Source organism: Buteo buteo, chromosome 23 (assembly GCF_964188355.1).
Source record: "Buteo buteo chromosome 23, bButBut1.hap1.1, whole genome shotgun sequence".
NCBI classification, from domain to species: Eukaryota; Metazoa; Chordata; class Aves; order Accipitriformes; family Accipitridae; genus Buteo; species Buteo buteo.
In genome coordinates, this window is record NC_134193.1 from 20,797,801 (window position 1) to 20,818,228 (window position 20,428).

Genomic DNA, 20,428 nt, shown 5'->3' on the forward strand with positions numbered 1-20,428 from the left:
GGTGGCAGCTTTGATCCACGGGTGCTCCCTGGGGAGGGACATCTTCCCGCCGGCTTTGGCCACACGGAGCATCCTCTCGCCTGGAGCCGCTTTCCCCAGTACGGTTCTGTGCTGAAATTGCTGGACTAATTTTGCAAATATTTAAGTCTCGTTTGTTGAAGAGCTGGCATGCTTTCCTCAAAGCTGTTTGATTTTATTCTTAAGCAAGGGAGGAGATTTGACAAATATGACCATTTCTGTTACCTAAAGCCAGGCTTTCCCTAGTAGTGAGAATGGGCTCATCCCCACATGCTGTCCCATCCCTTCCCATCCCAAAGAGCCAGACCCCAGTGTCCCCTTGGCATGTCCCCCTGCCAGGTAGCAAGCAGATAAGCAATATTTTCCAAGCATTTTTACCAAGCCGTGTGCAAAAGGGGGAAAGCATACTGGTAGCAATGTTACTATTTTAATAGTAGAAATATTTGCTGAGAAAAACGGACAAGCCAGTTGTAGAAAATGAGCCTCAAAAGCCTGTCTGCTCTCTCTGCCGTGCTTCAAGTCCCAGCAGTTGGTACCAGGCAGGTGAGGAGGAGTGGGGACAGGGGATGGGGACAAGGTTGGGGTCTCCTCCATGGCCGCCCATCCCCAGCTGCTGTTAGAGTCAGACCGAACAGAAATCAGGCTGTTTTCCCGCACACTGGTTTTGGTTTTATTTTGCTTTGCGCTTCCCCGCTGTGGAGCAGGCGGTGAGTAATGTGGGTTTGCCTTGAGCGCCGGAGCTCGCCACATTATTCCTCAGAGCAATGGGATTATACCCTTGGACACGGTGTTTTCCTTCCCTGTCACGGGGCTGGTTCATGCAGTAAAAGAACAAAATAAATTCAGAAGGTGAGGGCAGGACCAGCCACGGGACGGTGCAGGCAGCAGCTATGAGGCTGTACCTAATTCTTGCGGTGCGGGAGTCATCCCAGTTGGAAAAGTGAAAATATGAGCAGCTTTTTGGGGCATCGCTGGAGATGCTGCAGCCGTCCAGCCCTCGCACTGGAACCGGGCATCCCGCGGCAAAGTTTTCCTTCTTGGTTTCTGTAGGGGGAAGACTTGAACCATGTCGTGATGCCGAGGCAGGGGCCATGCGGGGAGGAGGCAGGTTGGGAGTGTGGTGCTGCCCAGCCCCACTGTAAGGCTCTAATATACCACTTTTCTGCTAAAATACCTCTTCCACACCAGCACACTTTAAGTGAGTTTCCTGTTTTAAATAAGCCAGCTATAGTATCAGGCTTTCTGGAAAAGAGGGCACACAAAAAAGAGATTAAAAAAATAAAACCTAAGCTATTCCATTATGGTTTGGACTTGTACAGCTAACTGTGTTTTAATTACTCGGGATAAACTGTACCCTCAAAAGGTGCAGAATAATAAAACCATAAGATGGAAGAGAGAAGCCAGCTAATCCTGCTCCTGGCATGTAGATCCTGACAGCCTTACAAAGGCCTGGGGGAGGGGGGGAGCCCTTTAAAATAGTGATTGCCAAGGTTTCCAAGAGCCCCGTTTGTAAAAACAAAAACAAAGCCAAAGAAGAGCACAGCAGATGAAGCCCTGAATTTCAGAGAGATTTTTTTTTTTTTTTTCTCCTTTTTCTCCATTTTTCCATTCCCCGGCTGAAGCGTTGACTGAGCTAATGCCGGTGAATGTGTGGTGGGATGCTGGTGGGTGATGCTCTTCGCTTGCCTTGAGCATCACCCACCTTGAGCATCACCACCCACTGCTCCCAAGGCCGGGGCAGTGTGGGGCAGGGGAAGGTGCCCAGCACGACGCCTCTTCTTGCCCCAAGGCTGGGGGCGGGGGGGGGGGTGTATTTATTTTTTGTTCACCCCTTTTTATAGTCAGAACCACAGCAAATCTCCAAAGCTGGGATCAGAGAGGCAAGGAGCACATCTTCACCTTGGCCAAGGGTTTGATGGTGGTAGAGGGAGCGAGGAGGAGGTCCCGTTAAGCCATGTGCCTCCAGCACTGGTGGCACTGGTGTGATGGACCAGGACAAAATGTTGGACCTGTGAAAGGAGCAGCAGGTAAATGAAAGGATAAGCCCAGTCTTAAACACGGGCCGATGGGAGGGTTAGGTTTAGGTGTCGGTAGACGGGGTGGCACCTTGCAGAGGGATGTAGGAAAAGGTGCCTCAGCTCCCACCTGCTTCCAGCCGCGCTCGGTGGCCGTGGTGTCACCGCCGCCGTCCCCGCGCCCGCCTGCTGCTGTGGCAGGCTGGGAGCATCGCGGTAAAATGGCTCCTTATTCTGTAACTAGGTCTGGTGGTGGAGAACATGTGGGCCTTGAGGACATGAGTGAGACTTAATGAGGTTTCTAGCATCTGATCTGAGGAATGCACAACTCCAGAAAATATTAAACAAAAGCAAAGTATTTTTATCCTTGTTAATTACAGCGTCGTGGGCCTGATCTGAAGTGGGTTTCAGCAGGACTTGCAGATGCTCGGCGTTTTTCTGCACTGAACTGCGTTCTTGTCAGTCAGCTTGCTGCTTAGCAGATGCAGTTAATTTAATTTTGACAGGCGCAAGCGAAGTTGCGCGAGGGTCCGTCCTCCTCCCCTGCTCCTGCTGCGCCGGTTTGCCAGGGAGAGGAAAAATCTTTATGCAGCAAATGGCTGGAATGTAAAGGCTGGACTTGAAAGTTATGAAATCCCGAACTGACAAGAGCACACTTCATTAAAAATTCATCTAAAATAGCCATTATAGAATAGTTGTGGTAATTAGCTGAGAGAATAGTTTTCTCTCCTGGCCTCTGATTCCTGACAGTAAGGAAAGAGGGCAAGAAACAACCCAGAATCCATAATGAGTGGCTCCGGCACAGCCAGTGCAGCATCCCAAACCAAGCCTGGGAGCAACACCCTGCGACGATGTAAATCACGGCTCGCGACGCCAGATAATTGCAGCCGTAATAAAGTAACTGGTTCTAACTGCGGGAACGCTGACCTGATCCTGCGAGCACCAGTGCCGTGCGATGGCTGGTCTGACGCTGTGCTGCGCAACAGGGGGATGCTCGCGAGCAAAGAGCTAGTGGGGTTTTTTTTTTTAGGAAATAAAGTGGTGAAGAACGCCTTGTTTATTCACCAGAGCGCTTTTCCTTTGGCTTTTTGTTGAGGGTTGCAAACAGCCCCGCTGCTGGAAGTGCTGCTGTGTGCCGACGGGAGCCGGCCAGCTCCGGCATCGTCCGTCCTGGCACGGGGACTGGTGCCGCTGAGGAGCCGGAGGAAGGCAGAGCCCCACGCCGGGGGCGCGCAGCCTCTGCCCTTTTTTGGCATTAAACTTCCAGTCCCAGTTTCCTCACCGTAAAACACAGATGTTTAATTTTAGGCTGGCAGATGTTTCACTCCTGGCTGAGATCTGAAGTGAAGGCAAGATAGGGGTATTTATAAACCAGTAATATTTTTCCTATACTAATTCCAGATTACATCCCTGTATAAATAGGTCACAAATCAAATCGCTACATTCCAGTACGTTGTTATAAATGTCCTATTTGTAAAACATAAACTATCCCGGTTGGGACTATGTCATGTATCTGTCCCAGTGCGTGCGTGTGTCCTCTGTGGTACAGGTTTACATACGCAGGCAGATGCTGGCGATGCCGGGGCTGCGGCAGGGATGCTATTTTTGGGGTAGAACTACTGCCAGTGGAAAATAGGCTAATGGGATAAAAATGTTTGTAAAATATTGCTATTTGAAAAGAAACTTCTCGACATCTAGAGAACAGGGGAGAATTATCCATGTGTTTGCATACGTGGTGACTGGTGGTGGAGCAGGTGGAGATGATTTTGTAACCGTTGCGGTGGACCGGGGCTCGTGACTTACGGTTTCATGTTGGGCCTCTGGAAATGTTAACTTTCGGGTGAAGGTCCATCACTCTGCTCTTTCTGTATCTCAAAATCCCACTCCTAAAACAGAAATAGTTGTTTCTTACCCACGGGAGTGTGTTGAAGTTTACGTGCAGTAAATGGTCAAGAGGAGAACCCAGACTGGTGGGAACTGGGGGCTCATGAGTAATTTTCAAGCGCTGGTGTTTGGACTGTCAGGAACTAAGGAAATAAATGAATACTGGCACCAGGTGTGTGGCCAGCAATTCCCAGCCCTGCCAGACCCCAGGCACTCACCGGAGCAGCTTGTTGCCCATCACCGATGAGGGTCAATGGGAGCTGTGTGGGCTCAGGATCTCTGGTCCCAGGCACCTCAGGTGGGGCGTGCAACCATCCTGGCATCACCAAAACCATCATGGGCTCAGCAAGAAGGTGGTGTAACAGACCTCTGAACCAGACAGTACGTTTTAGGGATGAGGACAACATGTGCTCCCAGCGTCACGCGAAGCCTGGAGCCCCGGTAATTCCCGTGACTCCGGCGTTCCTCCGAGCATGGACCGGTGAGTTAGTTTGAGGCTGCTTCTTCAGCCAGAAAACCTGGGATATATCCCATTCTGCAGCACTTGTTGCTAGCTGCAGCATCCGTATAAGTTTGAGATGAAAGCAAATATCTGAATAAATAAAATATACCAGTGTTTGGCTGGCAGCTCTCATTGCTTCCTCTGTAATGATTTCCTGCCCCTCTCCGCTAGCTGGTAGGCTCCTTTCTTAGTCAAGAACAAAACTGTATTAAACAATACTTCACATTGTTTGCCCTTTCATTCAAAGGGAAGGAGCCGCTGCCCTCTGAAGATACAAATTAATTAGAAGCGAATACTATCCTGTTCTTCAGAGCATAAAGGCCAAACAGACTGGCTTTCTTTGAAAACATGGGACCAAAGTGTCTCTTGTATCCTGCTTCTTTACATAACTGATTGCTATCTGCTGAATTGAGGTGGCACTGAAAGGCTTAAATCTTTGGTCGTTTTTGTTTAGTATCGTTGAATTTGTGCTAATGCTTTAATGGAAACAAAGTCAAAAAAATGATTCATGCCCATGTTTAATAAGAGATTTATAGACAGCGAGCCAGCAGGACAGATGTAACCAAAATAGAATAGTGGATTGAGTTACACTTGGTCTTTTTAGCCCGAATTTTAGTTTGTTTTATGAAGTATTTGATTTCACAGGAAGAAATGTAAACTTCTCGATGGCTCTGTGTGTAGGAAGCAAAATGTCTTCAAAAGCAAAGAATTTCTTCAAGGCAGGACTGTCACCAACCAGCGCGGCAGCGTTGTCTTCCTGAAAAGCTGCTTTTCTTTCAGGAAACAGGTTTGACACCAAATCCTTCAAAACCTCTCCAAGAAGGTAGCGTGGGCACAGTGCTTGTGCTGATCTTTCTCTTTGCCTGCCTCATTATTGCTACCTTAGGATCTCTTTGACCCAAAAATTGTTTTTTATTGAATGTTTGCCTACGCAAAGTGGCAGAGCAGGTAGGTTTGTCCTTGTCCGCTGTAGCTGTTTGCCACTTGGATGTTGTAGGTGTTCAATTTCTTCAATGGCAGCATTCTCGATGAAGAAGCGGGCAGGAGGAGGGCACGCCTGATGGCCGTTCCGGGCTGAGTTCTCTTCTGTTCCCATTACAGCAACGCTGGGTCACAAGCTGCGAGGACCTTCTTCTGCCTCTCCTGCTCTGAACTCTGTCTCATTTGGGGTATTGATTGCAAAACTACTTTCCCTGGAGACTTGCAGCCTTTATAGCGCTTAAAAAATAACTGGAAGCCTCTAAGAAACTTTATGAGAATCTGTATCAGTCTGCCCAGCTTCCCTTCAGCAGCTTAACATCTGCTGGATTTTAGGCAGTGTTGAATGTCGTGGGCGCTCTTGACCTGAGTCATTAGTTAAAAGTAAAAATGAAATATTAAAAATGCCATTTTACACAGCCTGGGCGGAGCGTTGTGCTTGTGAGGGGTTGCGATGGTTTTCCTGCTCCTGCCGAGCAGCTGAAGCGGTGGCTCCGTGGAGAGCCCAGCGCTGCGGAGCGCTCACCCTGACGAGCTGCCTGCAATTAGCAGGAGCTCCGTGCACGGTCACAGCCTTGTCCTCACCTGTCCTGTCTCCTGACAGCTCCGGCACATGCATTTAGCACAAAAACCTGTTGCCAAATTCCCCTAATAGCATCATTCACCTATCTTTTGTTGCTGCTATTGAGGACCTTGACTGTCCCAGACTGGTTTCTGGGATTCATCAGCAGAACGATAGCTCGTATGTGGTGTATATATAATTTCACGTTTTAGTTCAGCCTGTGTGTAACCTGCAGAGGACTCTGGGTGGGAGCAGACTGTGGTGTCCATTCCTGCTGCTTCCTTTCCCCTTGAGATTTGCATTTATTTTGCAGTGGCCCTTGTGCTGCCTTGGTGACCATGCCTTGCCAGAGCCAAAAAACCAGTGAAGGACAGCAGAGCGGGCCCTCCCTGGGCATTGGTTCTCCCTCTGCTTTTGATTTGCTTAAGCAGGAAAATACTAGTATTTAACTGGATATACTGTGCTTATCACTCTTTGAAAGCATCAGAAATATAGCAGGTCTTTGAGATGCTTCCTCTGTGTGAGCAGATGACTCCCATCTCCAAGAAGAGGGTGCCTGGATGTTTGGGAGTGCTATTAGACAGGGAAATACTGCAGTTGGTGAAAATTCTGTATGTCAGTGGGACTGCACATCAGCCCTACAAAGCCCTGCCACTTTGCATAGATAATCGGGCTGCGATGGCAAGAGAAGTTAGTTTAAAAACATCGCGTGAATTGTTCTGCCCCTGTTTGGTCCTTAATCACTGAAGGAAACGCTACTCTGCTGCCACGCGGCTCCATGAGCAAGGGGCATCTTCCTGGTATTCCGACTTATTAGGGAAAGAGAGAGCGATGAGGGTGGGGATGCTTCCAGCCCCGTGCCTGCGATAGGATGCCACGGCACAGCACGGCGTCGCGGGGCATGTCCTAGTTAGAACACTGCTCCCATTGTATGGGAGCCATCGCCCTTTGGTTACTGCAGCAACAAGTCTGCAAAACTTGTTATTTTATCTAGAGAGAGGAAAAGTGGCCCCCAGAATGCCGAAATAATTGCAGGAAAAGACTTCTCTTGAGTAGGAGACATTTTGAGTTCAGAAACGCTAATTACTGGGGTTTTTTCTTCTCTCTGTATTCACAGATATTGAAGCGCAGAGCTGGGTTTGATTTCATGCGTGGCACTTGCTACATTATCAAACAGTTTTGGGAAAAAAGATGGATCATCGTAGAGATGGGCTGCAATACAGAACTGTAACTGCTCCCAGCGCGTCCCAGTACAGCTGGCATTGATGTACACCCATGTTAGCCCTCTTTTGCTGTCAAAATTTGTAATTTTAAGCAAGCCCGTGGACTTGCACTGAAAATGTGCTTTAGAAAGCAAATCCTCTGTATGCCCACAGGACCCAAACTTGCGCGGTGCTGGTAGGACAGCTCGGTACTTCCAGCTTTTCAACGTTAACAGTTGCTAAAGGGCAGTGCTGGGCTCTGGGGACGGTACGTTGGGGCAAGTCGCAGCTGTGCCCTGGCAAAAACCCAGTAATTTGGTTTTGAAGCCACAGCTTAATAACATTTTTTGGCTCGTTGGTTGGGGTCTTTCTTGTTATTGAGAGGAAACGTTAGCCTGCAAAAGGCAGAGTAAGAGAAGGCGCTTCGGAGGGTGAGTTGGAGCTTGCAGGAGGGGGCTGGTGGGTGCCGTCCTCGGGGGAAGGTACAGTGACTTTTCTTGGTGCAGTGGGTTTCTGCAGGGTCTGGCTTTTAATTTCAGCAGGGAAAAAAACATCAGGAAAAGTAGTTGTGGTACTGATGCAGGTATTTATCAAACTCGGGCAATTTATTGCCTGTTTTAGAAACCCCTGGTGAAGTAACCTGCCATTCTTCTGGGAGTGTTTGGGGAAGCCAGCTCCGTATGCTGCACTTGCAGAACGATGCCAGCTGTGCAGAGTTGCCCATTTTCATAAATGATTAACTTAGGAAAAGTTAAAGCATAATTAGATTCTAAGAATCCCTTTTGCAGAACCTGAACGTGCATACAAGAGTGCTGTGGTAGATGATGGGGGAGACCAGGGGATCTTTTCGTGCTTTCAGGTGGCATCTGCCCTGTGGCCGATAGCCCTGGCGAGTGGTTGTACTTCCAGAGGGAGGAATATTTCCAACAGCTACGGGAAAAGGCCAAAGTGTGACCTTCTGCTAATGTTGTGCCTGCATAATAAACTGCTTTAATGGTTTTCCCTTTTAATTTTTAAGTTGCTCAAGAGAAGCCAGAGCAGATCCCACTGGAGAACCGTTCCTGTGTCCTCATACGACGGGATCTAGTTGCTCTCCCAGCCAGTCTTATCAGTCAAATCGGATACCGTTGCCACCCGAAACTCTACTCAGAGGGAGATCCTGGAGAAAAACTTGAGCTCGTTGCAGGTAATGGGGGGGTAACTTTTCTTTGCTTGAGAACGCCTGGGGATTGCTGATGTTTTCCTTCCTGAAATGTGTTCATCTTGCTTGCACTGTTGCTGGAGTCATGCATCTTGTGTGCCCTTGCTGTGTCTTTCTGGATTATTCATCCCCAATCATCTTTTTAAAAGTTCTAAGTTTCCTTTAATTTGCTGATAGAAAAATGTGTCATTAACAGGATTTATTCAATTGAATTAATTTAGCATTTTAATTGAATTCTCCAGCTTGTGTTCTTCCCGATTGGTGTGGGCTGCATTGCAATTGTGTTTTGATTTAGATGCACAGATCTAAAAAAAAAAGAAAACCAACCCAAACCCAAAAAACCCTATCACATTATAAGATTTACAAAGCAATGGAGATAAATTTGCGTCAGTGAACAAGATTTGAAAAACCTGTAAAAGTTTTTAAAAAATTGAGGGCGTTACTAAATGGTCGAACGCTGCAGTAGAAAGAGAAGGAATTGGTTTTGGTCCTTTCTTCTACCTTTCTTTTTCATTTTGGGGGGAATTTACGATATTGGGAGAATTCACTACTTCTCTATAAAGGATTTATGGCCAACTTGAGGTGGAAGATGGTGCTGTTTAGCTTTTAATGATACTGGTGGTGTAGGGCTGGACAAAGTGAAATCCAGCAGGCGTGAAACTGTGGCTGTGCCAGCCTGCAGCCTGGTTACCCCGAGTGCTGCACAGAAGATGGATGTTTGACTGGGGTGTCCAGGTCAAATTCCAGTTTAAATAGTTATAATCTGCTTTTCTAAGTTCCCCCCAACTTCCCTTTGCTGCAATGGTCCTCTCAGCCTATAGCCCGTGCTGTTGTGAAGTTTTTTCCCTTGGATGTAGCTATGTTTAGATGAAGCGATCTTTGCACGACAGCCCGTACCTGCTGCCCAGGCAGGGAGGTTTAATTAATACCTGTAAAGCCCTTGGTACAAAGAGGATGTGTGGCAGCACAATCAATCCAAATCAGTTGTCCTTTCTTTCTGGTCATTTATCTCTTGGTGAGTAGTGTGATTTTTATTTGCAGTCTGTAGAAGAAATCTGAATTTCAGGGGATGCCCAGAAAGGTTTCCATCTGATGGAGCATGGGTCTTTGATAGAAGGCAGGAGTAAAAGGCACACGCCGCAGCACAGCGTACAACCACAAGTATTTATTTTGTATCTGGAATATTCATTTTCTACCCATTTACATTCTATGTGAGACTTCTTAAAACCATCAAGTGGTGCAGGTTATTTTCACAGTGAGAGCTGCAAACTCGCTTGAGGCAGCTCTGCTTGATTTACATTTTTCAATCTGGAAAAAAAGTAGATTAATATCACTAACCGATAGTGGCTGCCTCGGTTATTTTTTATTTATTAAAGTGAAGTTACCCTCAGTAGTGTCTGGCGTTCTCTCTGATGGCTTATCTCTTAAAATACCACTGCTGAAGAAAGCTAATTCCTGTCTCAAACTTGGTGAGACCTGGGAGGGGGCTCGAGCCCGGAGCACGCAGGAAGATCCTGCAGCGAAAGTTTTCCTCAACTCTCCGTTCGGAGTATTTTCCTTTTGTCTCTGATTTTTCACGCCATGACTGATTCTGCAAACTTCAGCAGCTCTCTCCAAGAGGGTCTTCAACAAGCCTTGCAGTCTTCGTAGTACATCTGATGGACAGATGCTGTGCGTGGAGGAGAATACGTGGAAGATACGTGGAAGACGATATGTGGAAGATACCTGGCGAGAAGTGGGATGGCTCGGAGATCCGAAGCGATGCTTGCTCTTTTCGGGGGCAGGACCAGTGGCCCGGGCTGCCCACGGCAGCAGGGAAGGTGCAGGCAGCTGCCCACCGCGGGGAGAGGGTCGGGCTCGGGGGGCTGCGGGGCGCCTGCCCCGGCACAGCCCACCGGCGTGGGCTGCTCTGCAGCTCTGTCTTCATCCTGAAGATCAGGGACAATCATCTGTAGGCTTTCCTGGAAATCCAGGAGGTAATTTTATTTCTGCAGTAGATGTTTTTATATCTTGAGGAGGACAGAGTGTGTTCTGGATCCAGATACAACCCATTATTTAATCTTAATTAAAAGCAAATACCAAAACCCTCTTGTATAACAGTACGCTTGAAAAATAGGGTAACCTCCCCCTGCAAGCCGATGCTGAGGCAGGAGCGGTTTGGTCTGTGAGCTATGTGCAAAGTAAAAGGGTTTGATAAGAAACCTGCTGTAAAGCACTGCCAAACCCCTGGATGGGTAAAGCTGCTTTGGCAGGGGCTCCTTTTTCTTCTGGAGAACGTCCTTAAAGGCAGGCTATTTCAAAGTCAGCTGTTCCTGTGCATTAGAAGGAAAATTCCCTGCTCACCAGAAGTATCAAGAGGTGATGGGCTGGGGTTTTTGGAAACGGTTAGATCTGTAGTGTAACCGAGTACCTTTTCTGTGCTAGATGGGGTTTTTTTTCCTTTCTTTCTAGTTCTGTGTTCTACGATCTTTCACTTGAGAAAAGAAAAGGCCAAATGGATTGGGGTTTTCTTCCTTCAGAAAGAATAAATAATCTGTTCTGTACATATAAAATCACAGAATAAAGCCTTGCACTGTGTGTCTTTGCAAAAAAAATTTTAAAAAGGGTCATTTCATTTCCAGACTTCCTTTCTGTACAGATAAAATTAGGAATTATTATTACCTGGGACTTGCCAAGGCCCTGAGGGACTGCAATAACCGTCCCTGCTAGGCTTTTCCAAAAATCCTGCCATCCTTGTTGGGCTTCTGTAGCAGGACGTGACGAGCACGCTCCCTCCCGTGTCACACCAGCGTCAGGACCGACCAGCGCAGGAGGAGCAGTTTGTTTGTGGCTTGCAGGCAGTGCTGTCAGCGAGGCAAGGGTTTAATTTTGAATTCTCCCTCTCCAACCCTTCCAGGCTCAGGTGTTTACATCACCCGGGGGCAGCTGATGAATTGCCACTTATGTGCCGGTGTCAAACACAAGGTCCTTCTGAGACGTCTTCTGGCCACCTTCTTTGATCGGTATGTCCTCTTTGTGCTCTCCCAAGGGATTCGGTTTAGTTTCTGGTGTTTTAACCATGTTAATAGATAATTTCTCGTGAGTGCTTCATCCTTTGTATATGCTGCACTGATTTCTGTGCCTTTTCTTAACAATGCTTGAACCCGAGCACCAGGTTTTCCAATTCCTTACCTTAAAATCGTGCAAGGTGGTGATACTTCTGTAAGAACCTAAAGGGAAGAGGACAAGGCAGTGGCTGTCCCTTGGAGTCCCCGGTGTCAGGATCTTCCTTTGCCTTTCTTGCAGGAACACGCTCGCCAACAGCTGCGGAACTGGAATCCGGTCCTCCACGAGCGATCCCAGCAGGAAGCCCCTGGACAGCAGGGTTCTTAATGCAGTCAAATGTAAGGAGAGAGATTTACTGCTGCTCTGTTGGAACAGCATGCCGAGAGCAAAGCCGAAAACTAAGCAGGGAAGGCCATCTCTGTTGCGTAATAATGGGAACTATATATGGTGAAATTAGAGTGTAGGAAAATCAATTTATTTTTTATTTTGCATCTTTTTGGGGGGCTGAAGTTAATTTTTGGTGGGTTTTGGCAGTGTTTTAATATAAAACATTATTGCTACTTGACTGTTTTGCAATATTTTAAAGCACTAATTTTGCAGTTAATCATTTTATTGATAGGGGCTTTAAGAAGGAAATTGAAATTATAGTTTTGGCAACATTCAGAGCTTGATACCTCTGAAACAGGCCGTCTCCATGTGCTGGCTTTTATGCCCCCAGGCTCCGGCTCATATTTGGATTCATCCAAGTGCAGGGCTCTGCCAAATCCCCTGGTTTACAGGAGCAGAGCATACAGCTCCAATCCATCTCGCAGAGACGTCCTCCGCGCATCTCTCAGAGGTGCCGGCCCCGCTGTGCCCGGGCTGTGGCGATGCCCAAGAGCAGCCATGCTTTGCGGTGCCCTGGGCTTTGGGGGCTGTTGGTCTTCAGCAGTAAATGGGCCCCCAGGAATCAGGGAATCCACTGGCTGCTTCAGCCCTGGCAGCATGGGAGGATCTGCTCTCCATCTCGCTGGCAGCCTTTCTGTTAGTTTTACAGTCTATGTCCTTGAATATATTTTGTAGACTTTTTTCTTTTTTAAAATATGTAAAATGGGAGCCCTGCTGCAAGTAATTGCCTTTTCAAAAGATTGCATAAAGCAACAGGACCTTCTGCTTTTAACGTTTGAACTGCAAACAAAGTTCTGCATCGTGCCACGTAGCTCAGCTAGTCAGTCTGTCTTTCTGTAGAGCCGCTGAGCTCTGTCTCAGAGCCGGGGGTACAAAAGGTTCAGCTGTTGAACACCCCTTCTGCTGTCCTGCAGGTAAGATCCCCTGTGTTTGCATGATTACACAGCGCCCTAACTTTAGCCAGGGCTGAGATGTGCAAGGCTACCTGCTTCAGTGTGCCTATTTGTGCCCAACGCCTGGTGTTCGTACAAGAAAAGGAGAGGTTTGCTACTTCCATCGAGGTAGTTTCATTATTTATGTCAGGCACCAGAAACAAATGGTTAAATATTTGGCTCTTGCAGTCACCCTTGAATACAAGGAGCGTGCTGTGGGACAAAAGGTGCCTGCTGGTGAGCGGGGACCTGTGTGGTGTAGGAAACCCCGATGGGTTAGTGCAGCGAAGCTTGTTTACCGTGGGCTTGATATACAGTGGAAAGCAATGTGTTCTCTCACCCTCGCTGGATCCTGGATAGTAAATCTTTATGTAAATATTATTGCGCTGGAAAATGAAACTCTAAGCAATTTATTTTTTATTTTTAAGATTTAGAAGATAAATCTTTCCTCTCCCTAATTGTTGCTGTGCTGCTGAACTCCAGGGGCCTTCCAGCCACCCTCTGAGATCTGCAGCACGTGGAGAGAAAGGATAAGGTGGCAGATGTCCAGTACATAAAGACAGAATCACTAGACTGTGCTGTTGGTGCTTGCCCGTAGCTTGCTCGTGGTGCTCTCCTGAGACAGCCTCCCCGTTAGCAGCTTCAGCCCAGGGAGCCCTGGGTCTGGACCTTCCAGCCTTGGTCCTTGCTAAGGCTTGCAAATACCTTCGGAGGTTGGAAAGGCGTTGCTGTCCAGTGACAGCGCCTACGACATGCTGTCGTGTGTCAGGGCATAAGATGACTTCTCACTGCCTGAATTCTACCCTGCGCACAAGCTTTAGTTGATAATTATTCACCGCGGCAGTTTCTTGGATGTTGCTCCGTAACATCAGGTGCTTGGCCCCCGTGGAGGAGCAGGGCTGCAGCCGAGGTATTCTGGGCTTCTGCAGGCTACGTGCCAGCTGATGCGCTGGTGGTGGGATGTTGGAGCAGCCGCACCGGCCGGGCCGGTGGTCCGTGCGGTGCCGGTTGGCTCTGCAGCGGCCGGTGGGAAGCGTGGGACGGGCAGAGGACAGTCCTTCGGGCAGTCCCCTCCGCTCGGTAGAGAGCAGCTCTGACGTTTGCCAGCCCCGCAGCTCTGCCTGCGCCACCGTGGTTTTAAGAGCCATTAACGGATGTACTGTTGAGGAGTTCGTGTTGACCTTTTCTGGGTCCATCTCTTGCTTTTGGCCATCCCGGCGTGCCGCGGCTGGAGGCTGCAGGACCCCGGTACCTGTGGGGCTCGCTGGGTCCCCGGGGAGCGAGTGGTCCTTCTCCAGCCCCTTCCCTGTGCCACCTGGGATTTTTCAGCCTTCTGGTTTTATCCCTTCTCGATTGTCTCTGTCTTGAGCTGAGGAGTCCTTGTCTGTAAGTCTGTCCTTGCGAGAGCTCCGGTCCACGGGCGAGCCTCCCCTCCGTGGCATCAGCCCACGCTAAGCCCCGCGGCAGGTCTCTGGGACGGGGCAGAGGCTGTGATCACCTTTGTGCTGCCTTTGTATTGCTTTCTCTGAATCCTCAGCTGTATGTATCCCTGTCTTTGCAGTGTATTGTCAGAATTTTGCCCCGAGCTTTAAGGAAAGCGAGATGAATGTTATAGCAGCCGATATGTGCACCAACGCCCGCCGGGTCCGCAAGCGCTGGCTGCCGAAGATTAAGTCCATGCTGCCCGAAGGGATGGAGATGTACCGCACAGTCATGGGCTCCACCACAAACAGTGTCCCCCTGGATCCTGAATTCCAGCCCAACACTGCTCAGGTCTTTGAGCAGCGAATCTATGCAGAAAGGAGGAGCGATTCAGGAACTATAGTAGCCTTGAGAACTAACACGGTGAACGTAGAGCTAAGCAATGGATCCAACCAGTCCTTCGAACAGAGCGAGGATGCCGAAGGGGCTGGCTCTGTGATACAGGAGGCAGCTGCCACAGATGCTATGGCATCGGATACCCAAAGCACTCCGCAACCTTTTGAACAAGGTTCGGGCTCCTCCAGCCGGCCCGAAACTCCCGTGAGAAGACAAGATGGTACTTACGGAGGGACTTTATAAAGAGAGCAAACGTTTCGTGACCTATAAGGGATCTGTAATACTAAAGCTGCTTGCATGCATTACTAATACAAAACAAAAAATGTGATCAAGCCACTTACCTACTGAACTGCTACTGTTGCCTGAAAAAAATGTGATTTTTATTCTGCTTGTATTTAAAATTTATGAAGGAAATAATCGCATTCGTTATACTGTAAACAACTAGGTCTGTGGCGACCTACTTAAAAAAAATATTGGGCTCCTTTTTTGATATTCCTGAGGTTAGTCTATAAGATTGTAGCTTTTTCTTTTTTTTTTTCCTTTTTTTTTTTTTTATTTTAAGAAGGGGAGGAGAAAAGCTAGCCAACCCCCCCCAACCACCACCACCACCCCCCATCATCACCACCCCATCCATTACTCAGCTCAGAAGTAAAGCCATCGTTAACCTTGTCCTCTAAAGAAAGTTTTACCGTCACTTAACAGGAAAGCAAGGTGTGTTAGGGTACAAGTGCTGTGACTGGCGATGTTTGTCTCTAGCAGAAGGGCTCTAGCCAAGTGGGACAGGGTGGGGGAAATCGTTAGAGGCTTCTGGTGTCGGAGGGAGCCCCTTGCCGTGGGTGCTGCGGGGCAGGGTGCTGCGGTGCCCGGCCGCTGCCGGAGGCTGGCGGAGACTCGGTGCCGTTGTCTCGGGGATTTTTATCCAGTTCCCGGGAGCAGGGATGGTTCCGCGGGAGTTGAGGCTTGCACGTGTCAGGAGGACTGCGTGGGATGCAGGTGGAGTCCCTGGCCGGTGTTGTGGTTGTTGTCGGGTTTTTTTTCCCCAATACAGCTGGGTTTTGGGTTTGGTTTCTCCCTCCCTCCCTCCCTCCCAGCGACTCTTTTTCGTTTGCTTCTCCTTGCTTGCAACTTCACGTCACCCGCTTCTTGGGCGAACAGGCTGGTGTCACCCCACTGCAACAGGGTGGGCAGGCAGGCGGACCAAGTCCTGGGGCCACCTCCTGGCGGGGGGGAGAGTAGCCCCCCTCAGCCGCCTACGAAGGGCTTTGGAGGGGAATCTGAGCACGGAAAGCATGTTGGTTTTGCTCCGAAGGGCACGGAGCCGGGAGCTCTCGGTGTCGGCTCCCAGGAGCATCCGCACCGGAGGCAGGGCACGGTGCAGCCGCCGGCGTGCGGGGCTCGCCCGCTGCCCCCTCCCCTCCTCCCCAGGCCACCCACTCTCACTTTTTAATAATTTGGAGTGTATTGGATGCAAAAAAAGTTAAAAAAAAAAAAATTAGCTTTGTGCCCTTCTGCGAAGAGGTTTTGGGAAAGAGGAAGCGGTTCGCCTCTTGCTCATCCTCCAGACGGGCTCTTCTGGGGAAAAGCCCAATGTTGAGTTATTTGCCTTTTTTTTTTTTTTTTTTTTTTTTTTAATTGAAAGCTGATGTCCCCAGGCTGTGTTGGCTTTGGTGGCCCCAGCTGGCCTCGGCTCGATGGTGCGGGCGCAGGGATGGGACCTGCAGGTGCCCCTGGAGCCTGGCCGGGCAGCGGGTACCAGCTCACCCCCTCCGCTTGCTGCCTCCTGCCTGCATCGGCTCTGCCCGCTCGCCCTTAAAAATGCCCCAAAGCGACCGTAACCCTTCCCGCAGACCCGGCTCCCGCAGGGCGCTGGGCACAGTCGCTGCCATCCCCGTGGCTTTGCCCTGGGTGCTGCCGCCGGGCTGGGGGGTGCCGGGCACCCGCGGGGATGCTGAAGCCAGGGTCCACCCAAGGGATGGGGGCAGTGACGTGAAAGCCAAGTATGGCTTTTTTTTCTTTTCTTTTTTTATTATTTTTACTGTGATTAGGCGGCCTGCTTTAATGGTATTTGCAGCTCGTTCTTTCACAAGTTTGGGACTATTGAACAAATGCAAGGTGCACCGAGAGTCGCTTTTGAAGGCTACTGTGGCTGCGCTCTTCTTTTCTTTCCTGCTTTGGTTCCTGAATCCAGACGGCGCTTTGCTCAGGGTTTTTCTTCCTTCTTTGTATTTCCATTGGGAAAGGGGGAGTGGGGAAGAGGATAACCCAACTTTTGGCCATTTGTTTTCTTTTCTTTGATACTTGAAGCAGTTTTTTGCATCGTGGTAACAAAGCTGTCCGGCGCTTAGCCTGTTCCACTGCTCCTTGCCCCGAGAATAAAACAGTCAAGGACGGGGCGGTCTCTGCCTCGCGTCTTGCACAGCTCTGGAGTTTTGGCACGGCTTGGCTTGGGTGGACCGTGATGCCCTGGACCGGGCGCCCTGCTGCCGGCGGGGTGGGTTGCGGGGGCTGCTGCAGGTGACGGCGTGACGATGAGCCGGTGCAGAGGTGCGCGATGCTTCGGGGAGCGGGGACGAGCACGGCCGGGGGCTCTATTTGCACTTTACCCACGTCAGCAAACAAAACTCGCGCTCTCGCCCAAGCCCGGAGCTCGTCCCCTGCCCGCGGGAGGAGGCTCCTTCTTGCGCGGTGATGCCCGTCGGTGCTTACCCGTGCCGGGGGGACGGAACGTGAGCGGGGGGTGTACCGGGGACCACAGGGCTGAGCTTGGGGTGGGCTTCTTCCCCGGACGCTCCCGAGGAGACGGAGCGGTCCGGTTCCTTGGCCCCAGGGGTGTCCCCGTCCCCCCCCGGGAGCGTTTTCTGGGGGGCCAGCTCTTGGGCAGCTCGGCTGGGTTGGCGGGGCTCGGGGGGTCAGGTTTGGCTGAGGCCCCTCCTGATCCCCCAAAGTTTGGGTTTGCCAAAAGTTTGAGGCAAGCTGGGAGCAGGTCGGGGTGTCGGAGATCAAAAGTCGTCCCTTCGTTGTGTGTCTGTGTGCATATAGAGATATATTAAAGATACCGCAAAGGATTCCTCCTCCTTTTTGGCACTTGCCGGGGTTCGGTGAGCAGGCTGAGCCCGCCAGCCGGGGTTCGCAGTTGGCTGCAGGTATTAATTCTGGACCAAACCCGTGCCCAGACAGACGGCCCCGGCCGGCGGGGCCACCCCGGGGGGGGCAGCAGCAGAAGTACTTGAATGGCTTAGGACAGAGAGTCTGAAGAGAGTCAAGTTGCACAGTGAAAATATATATTTTTATACCTAGCACAACTTCCTGTATATTTTTGGGGTTTTTTCTTTCTTTTTCCTTTTTTTCTTTTCTTTCTTTTTTTTTTTTTTTTTTGATTTGGGTTTGTTTGTTTTATTAATTATTTTATTAGGAAGGCAAACTTCTAAAATGTGAAGGGCGTTGGGTTTTTCCTTATCTGGTAGATGAGGGCAAGCATTTTGCACTAATGTTTCCTGTGTGTGGAGGATTAATGATATGTTTGAAAATGTTATATGGTAATGATTGTATTCTTCCGAAAAAAACAAAAACAAAAAAAAAAGTAACCCCTTTAAAATACTGAATGTAAGGTGAGAACAGAGCAGTCCATCGATTGTATGCGGCTTTCCTGAGTGCCTTAGAATTTTTTGATCATTTTTTCCAAGGAAAACAGATTAAGAAGATCAGATCATAACCGACTCCTTCCTCCTCTTTGTTTACGACACTATTTTAAATTATAGAATTTGGGGCTGCTTTATAATGTGAATAGGAAACTGCATTCATCTAGGTCTGATAGTGTAAAATCAAAGCATCAGTATTTATGGTATGTCTGCACCTTTATTCTTATGCTTGACTATTAGCAATATTACATGTATATTATATATCTAAAGTTATACCAAGCACCTTTAAAGAAAATGGAGTGTAAGCATACAAGTTACCTGCAGCTGCCATATAGTGTAGAAGCCAGCCCCTCTCCTCCTCGTTAGCGCCAATTAACACCACCATCCTGCGAGCTGCCGCTTTGCAGAAGGGCTGCATGACCTTCTTCTCCCGCACCCCGGTCCCACGTCCCGGCGTCCCGCAGGCCCAGCTTTTCCCGGGGGGTCGCGGTGAAGCCCCCCGGTATCCCCACGGGGCCGGTGACGGGAGCTGCCCGCGGAGAGGGAAGAAATTGGGGAGCGGGTCCTTATTGCCACCTTGTTGGTTTAATTCTTCTAACTGTGGTTTCACCCTAAAAATCGCCCGGGGGAGGGTGGGTGGGTGCGGGGCTGGTGGCGGGGGACCCCGGCCGTGGGTGCCGCGCACCGGGGCTCCCCTCCTGCGGCCGGGCGAGGGGCTCAACCCCACACGGCCCCCCCAAAACTGGAATTTCCCACGGCTTGACCAGCGTTGGAGGGAGCGTCCTAGCCGTGGCGTTACGCGGGGGGCCGCCGCCTCCCCTCAGCCCTTTGCTGCCGGGTTTTTCGCTTGTGGATGGCTCGTTTTTCTGGAAATAGCTCACCGCCAATGGAGAAGGGCCAACGGGAAAATCCGGGATGAGCCCCCCCGCCGCCTCCCCGGCAGTCAATCCCCACCACCCCATTGCCAGTCCACAGCCATCTCGGGCTTCAACTGCTGTTCAAAGTGTTCCTGCTGTCCGAATCGGTCGTGCCGCGAGCGAGCGAGCGAGCCCCGAGCGCGCGGGGTGGGAGGGAAGCGAGCGGGGAGCTCCCCAGCCCCGCTCGCCCGGGGGGGGCTGACGTCTAACGCACTCACATTGGAAACCCCTCAACTCCTCCGATGAGTTTCTTCCACTGTTTAAGCGTTTTGCACACGAAATTGTGATTTTTATGTCAAGGTAAAAAGCCAAAACTTGCAATACTATTTTTAGCAGACAAAAAAAAAAAAAAAGAAATAATAAATAAATAAAAAAAAACAACTGAGTATAAATGTATAAATATTTTTGACTTGAACATTTGGATGGCACTTGATTCAAATAGAACATTAATCCTTTGGACAGAATGTTTGGGAAAAAAAGGACTTAAAGTACAAGGTTGTTTTTAAAGCGTCTTCATAGGGTATTAAGTAGTACTGTAATTCATGACTGTTAAAAATACTTTCTGTGCTGTACGGAAATCTCACAGTACCACTGAATTATGTTCCTCAACTGTCTCAGCCACGAACGATGCTAGCTTCTTTTTTTTTTTTTTTTTTTTTTATCGTGCATTATTCACTAGTATTTATGTGCTCTTACTCTGTATAGTTAAGACTGTTATTTTGTAGCCATGGCTGACACGATATATCAGTAACTAAAAAAAAAAAAAAGAGAAAAGATTAAGACCCCCGAGTTGGAACTGTGCTCATAGCTGTTTTCATATGATGAAAAATCCATTTAAAAAAAAACCCCAATGTGATCATTAATTGTAAAACGCTTTGTAAAATTCACATTTACAAAATAATAAAGTAAATTACAATTAAAAGCTTTTTTTTTTTCCCTCTGGTTTCTTTCTTTCTGGGTAGTGGATGTTGTAATCAGAAGTGGGCTGAAGGGGTTCCAGGGTCCCGTGCTGCCCCGAGGGGCCGGGCTCCACTTTGAACTGACACGAACCCCAGCCTTGGCCCGTGGCATGCTTCTGCCCAAATTTGGGGGTTTTTGGAGTTCCCTGCCCTGGGCTCTCCCCACACCTCACCTGAGCTGGCTTTGGGCATCTTCTGGCTTTCTTTCCTGGACACATCACACGCTCCCTCCCTATCACACTTGCTTTATTTATTATTATTTTTTTAAATTCAATTCGCAGCCCCCCGAAGCGGCGCTCAGGCGCTTTGCCTGAGACCGGGGCCGAGGTCGGAGGATGCAGCGTCAGCCAGAACCTGCCGCTTCCCCGCT

The 20,428-nt window shown here is 49.3% G+C and overlaps 1 protein-coding gene across 2 annotated transcripts in view; it reads left to right on the forward strand.

Moving 5' to 3' along the window:
- NACC2 (NACC family member 2) overlaps positions 1–18,803 on the forward strand; it is a 63,358-nt gene extending 44,555 nt beyond the window's left edge. For both annotated transcript variants that reach the window (XM_075055158.1, XM_075055159.1), the window contains exons 3-6: positions 8,180–8,347; positions 11,259–11,364; positions 11,648–11,745; positions 14,288–18,803. In XM_075055158.1, coding sequence (XP_074911259.1) covers positions 8,180–8,347; positions 11,259–11,364; positions 11,648–11,745; positions 14,288–14,787 — 872 coding nt within the window. In that variant the 3' untranslated portion in view covers positions 14,788–18,803. The remainder of the gene's footprint in view (positions 1–8,179; positions 8,348–11,258; positions 11,365–11,647; positions 11,746–14,287) is intronic.
- The last annotated feature ends 1,625 nt before the right edge of the window (positions 18,804–20,428 follow it).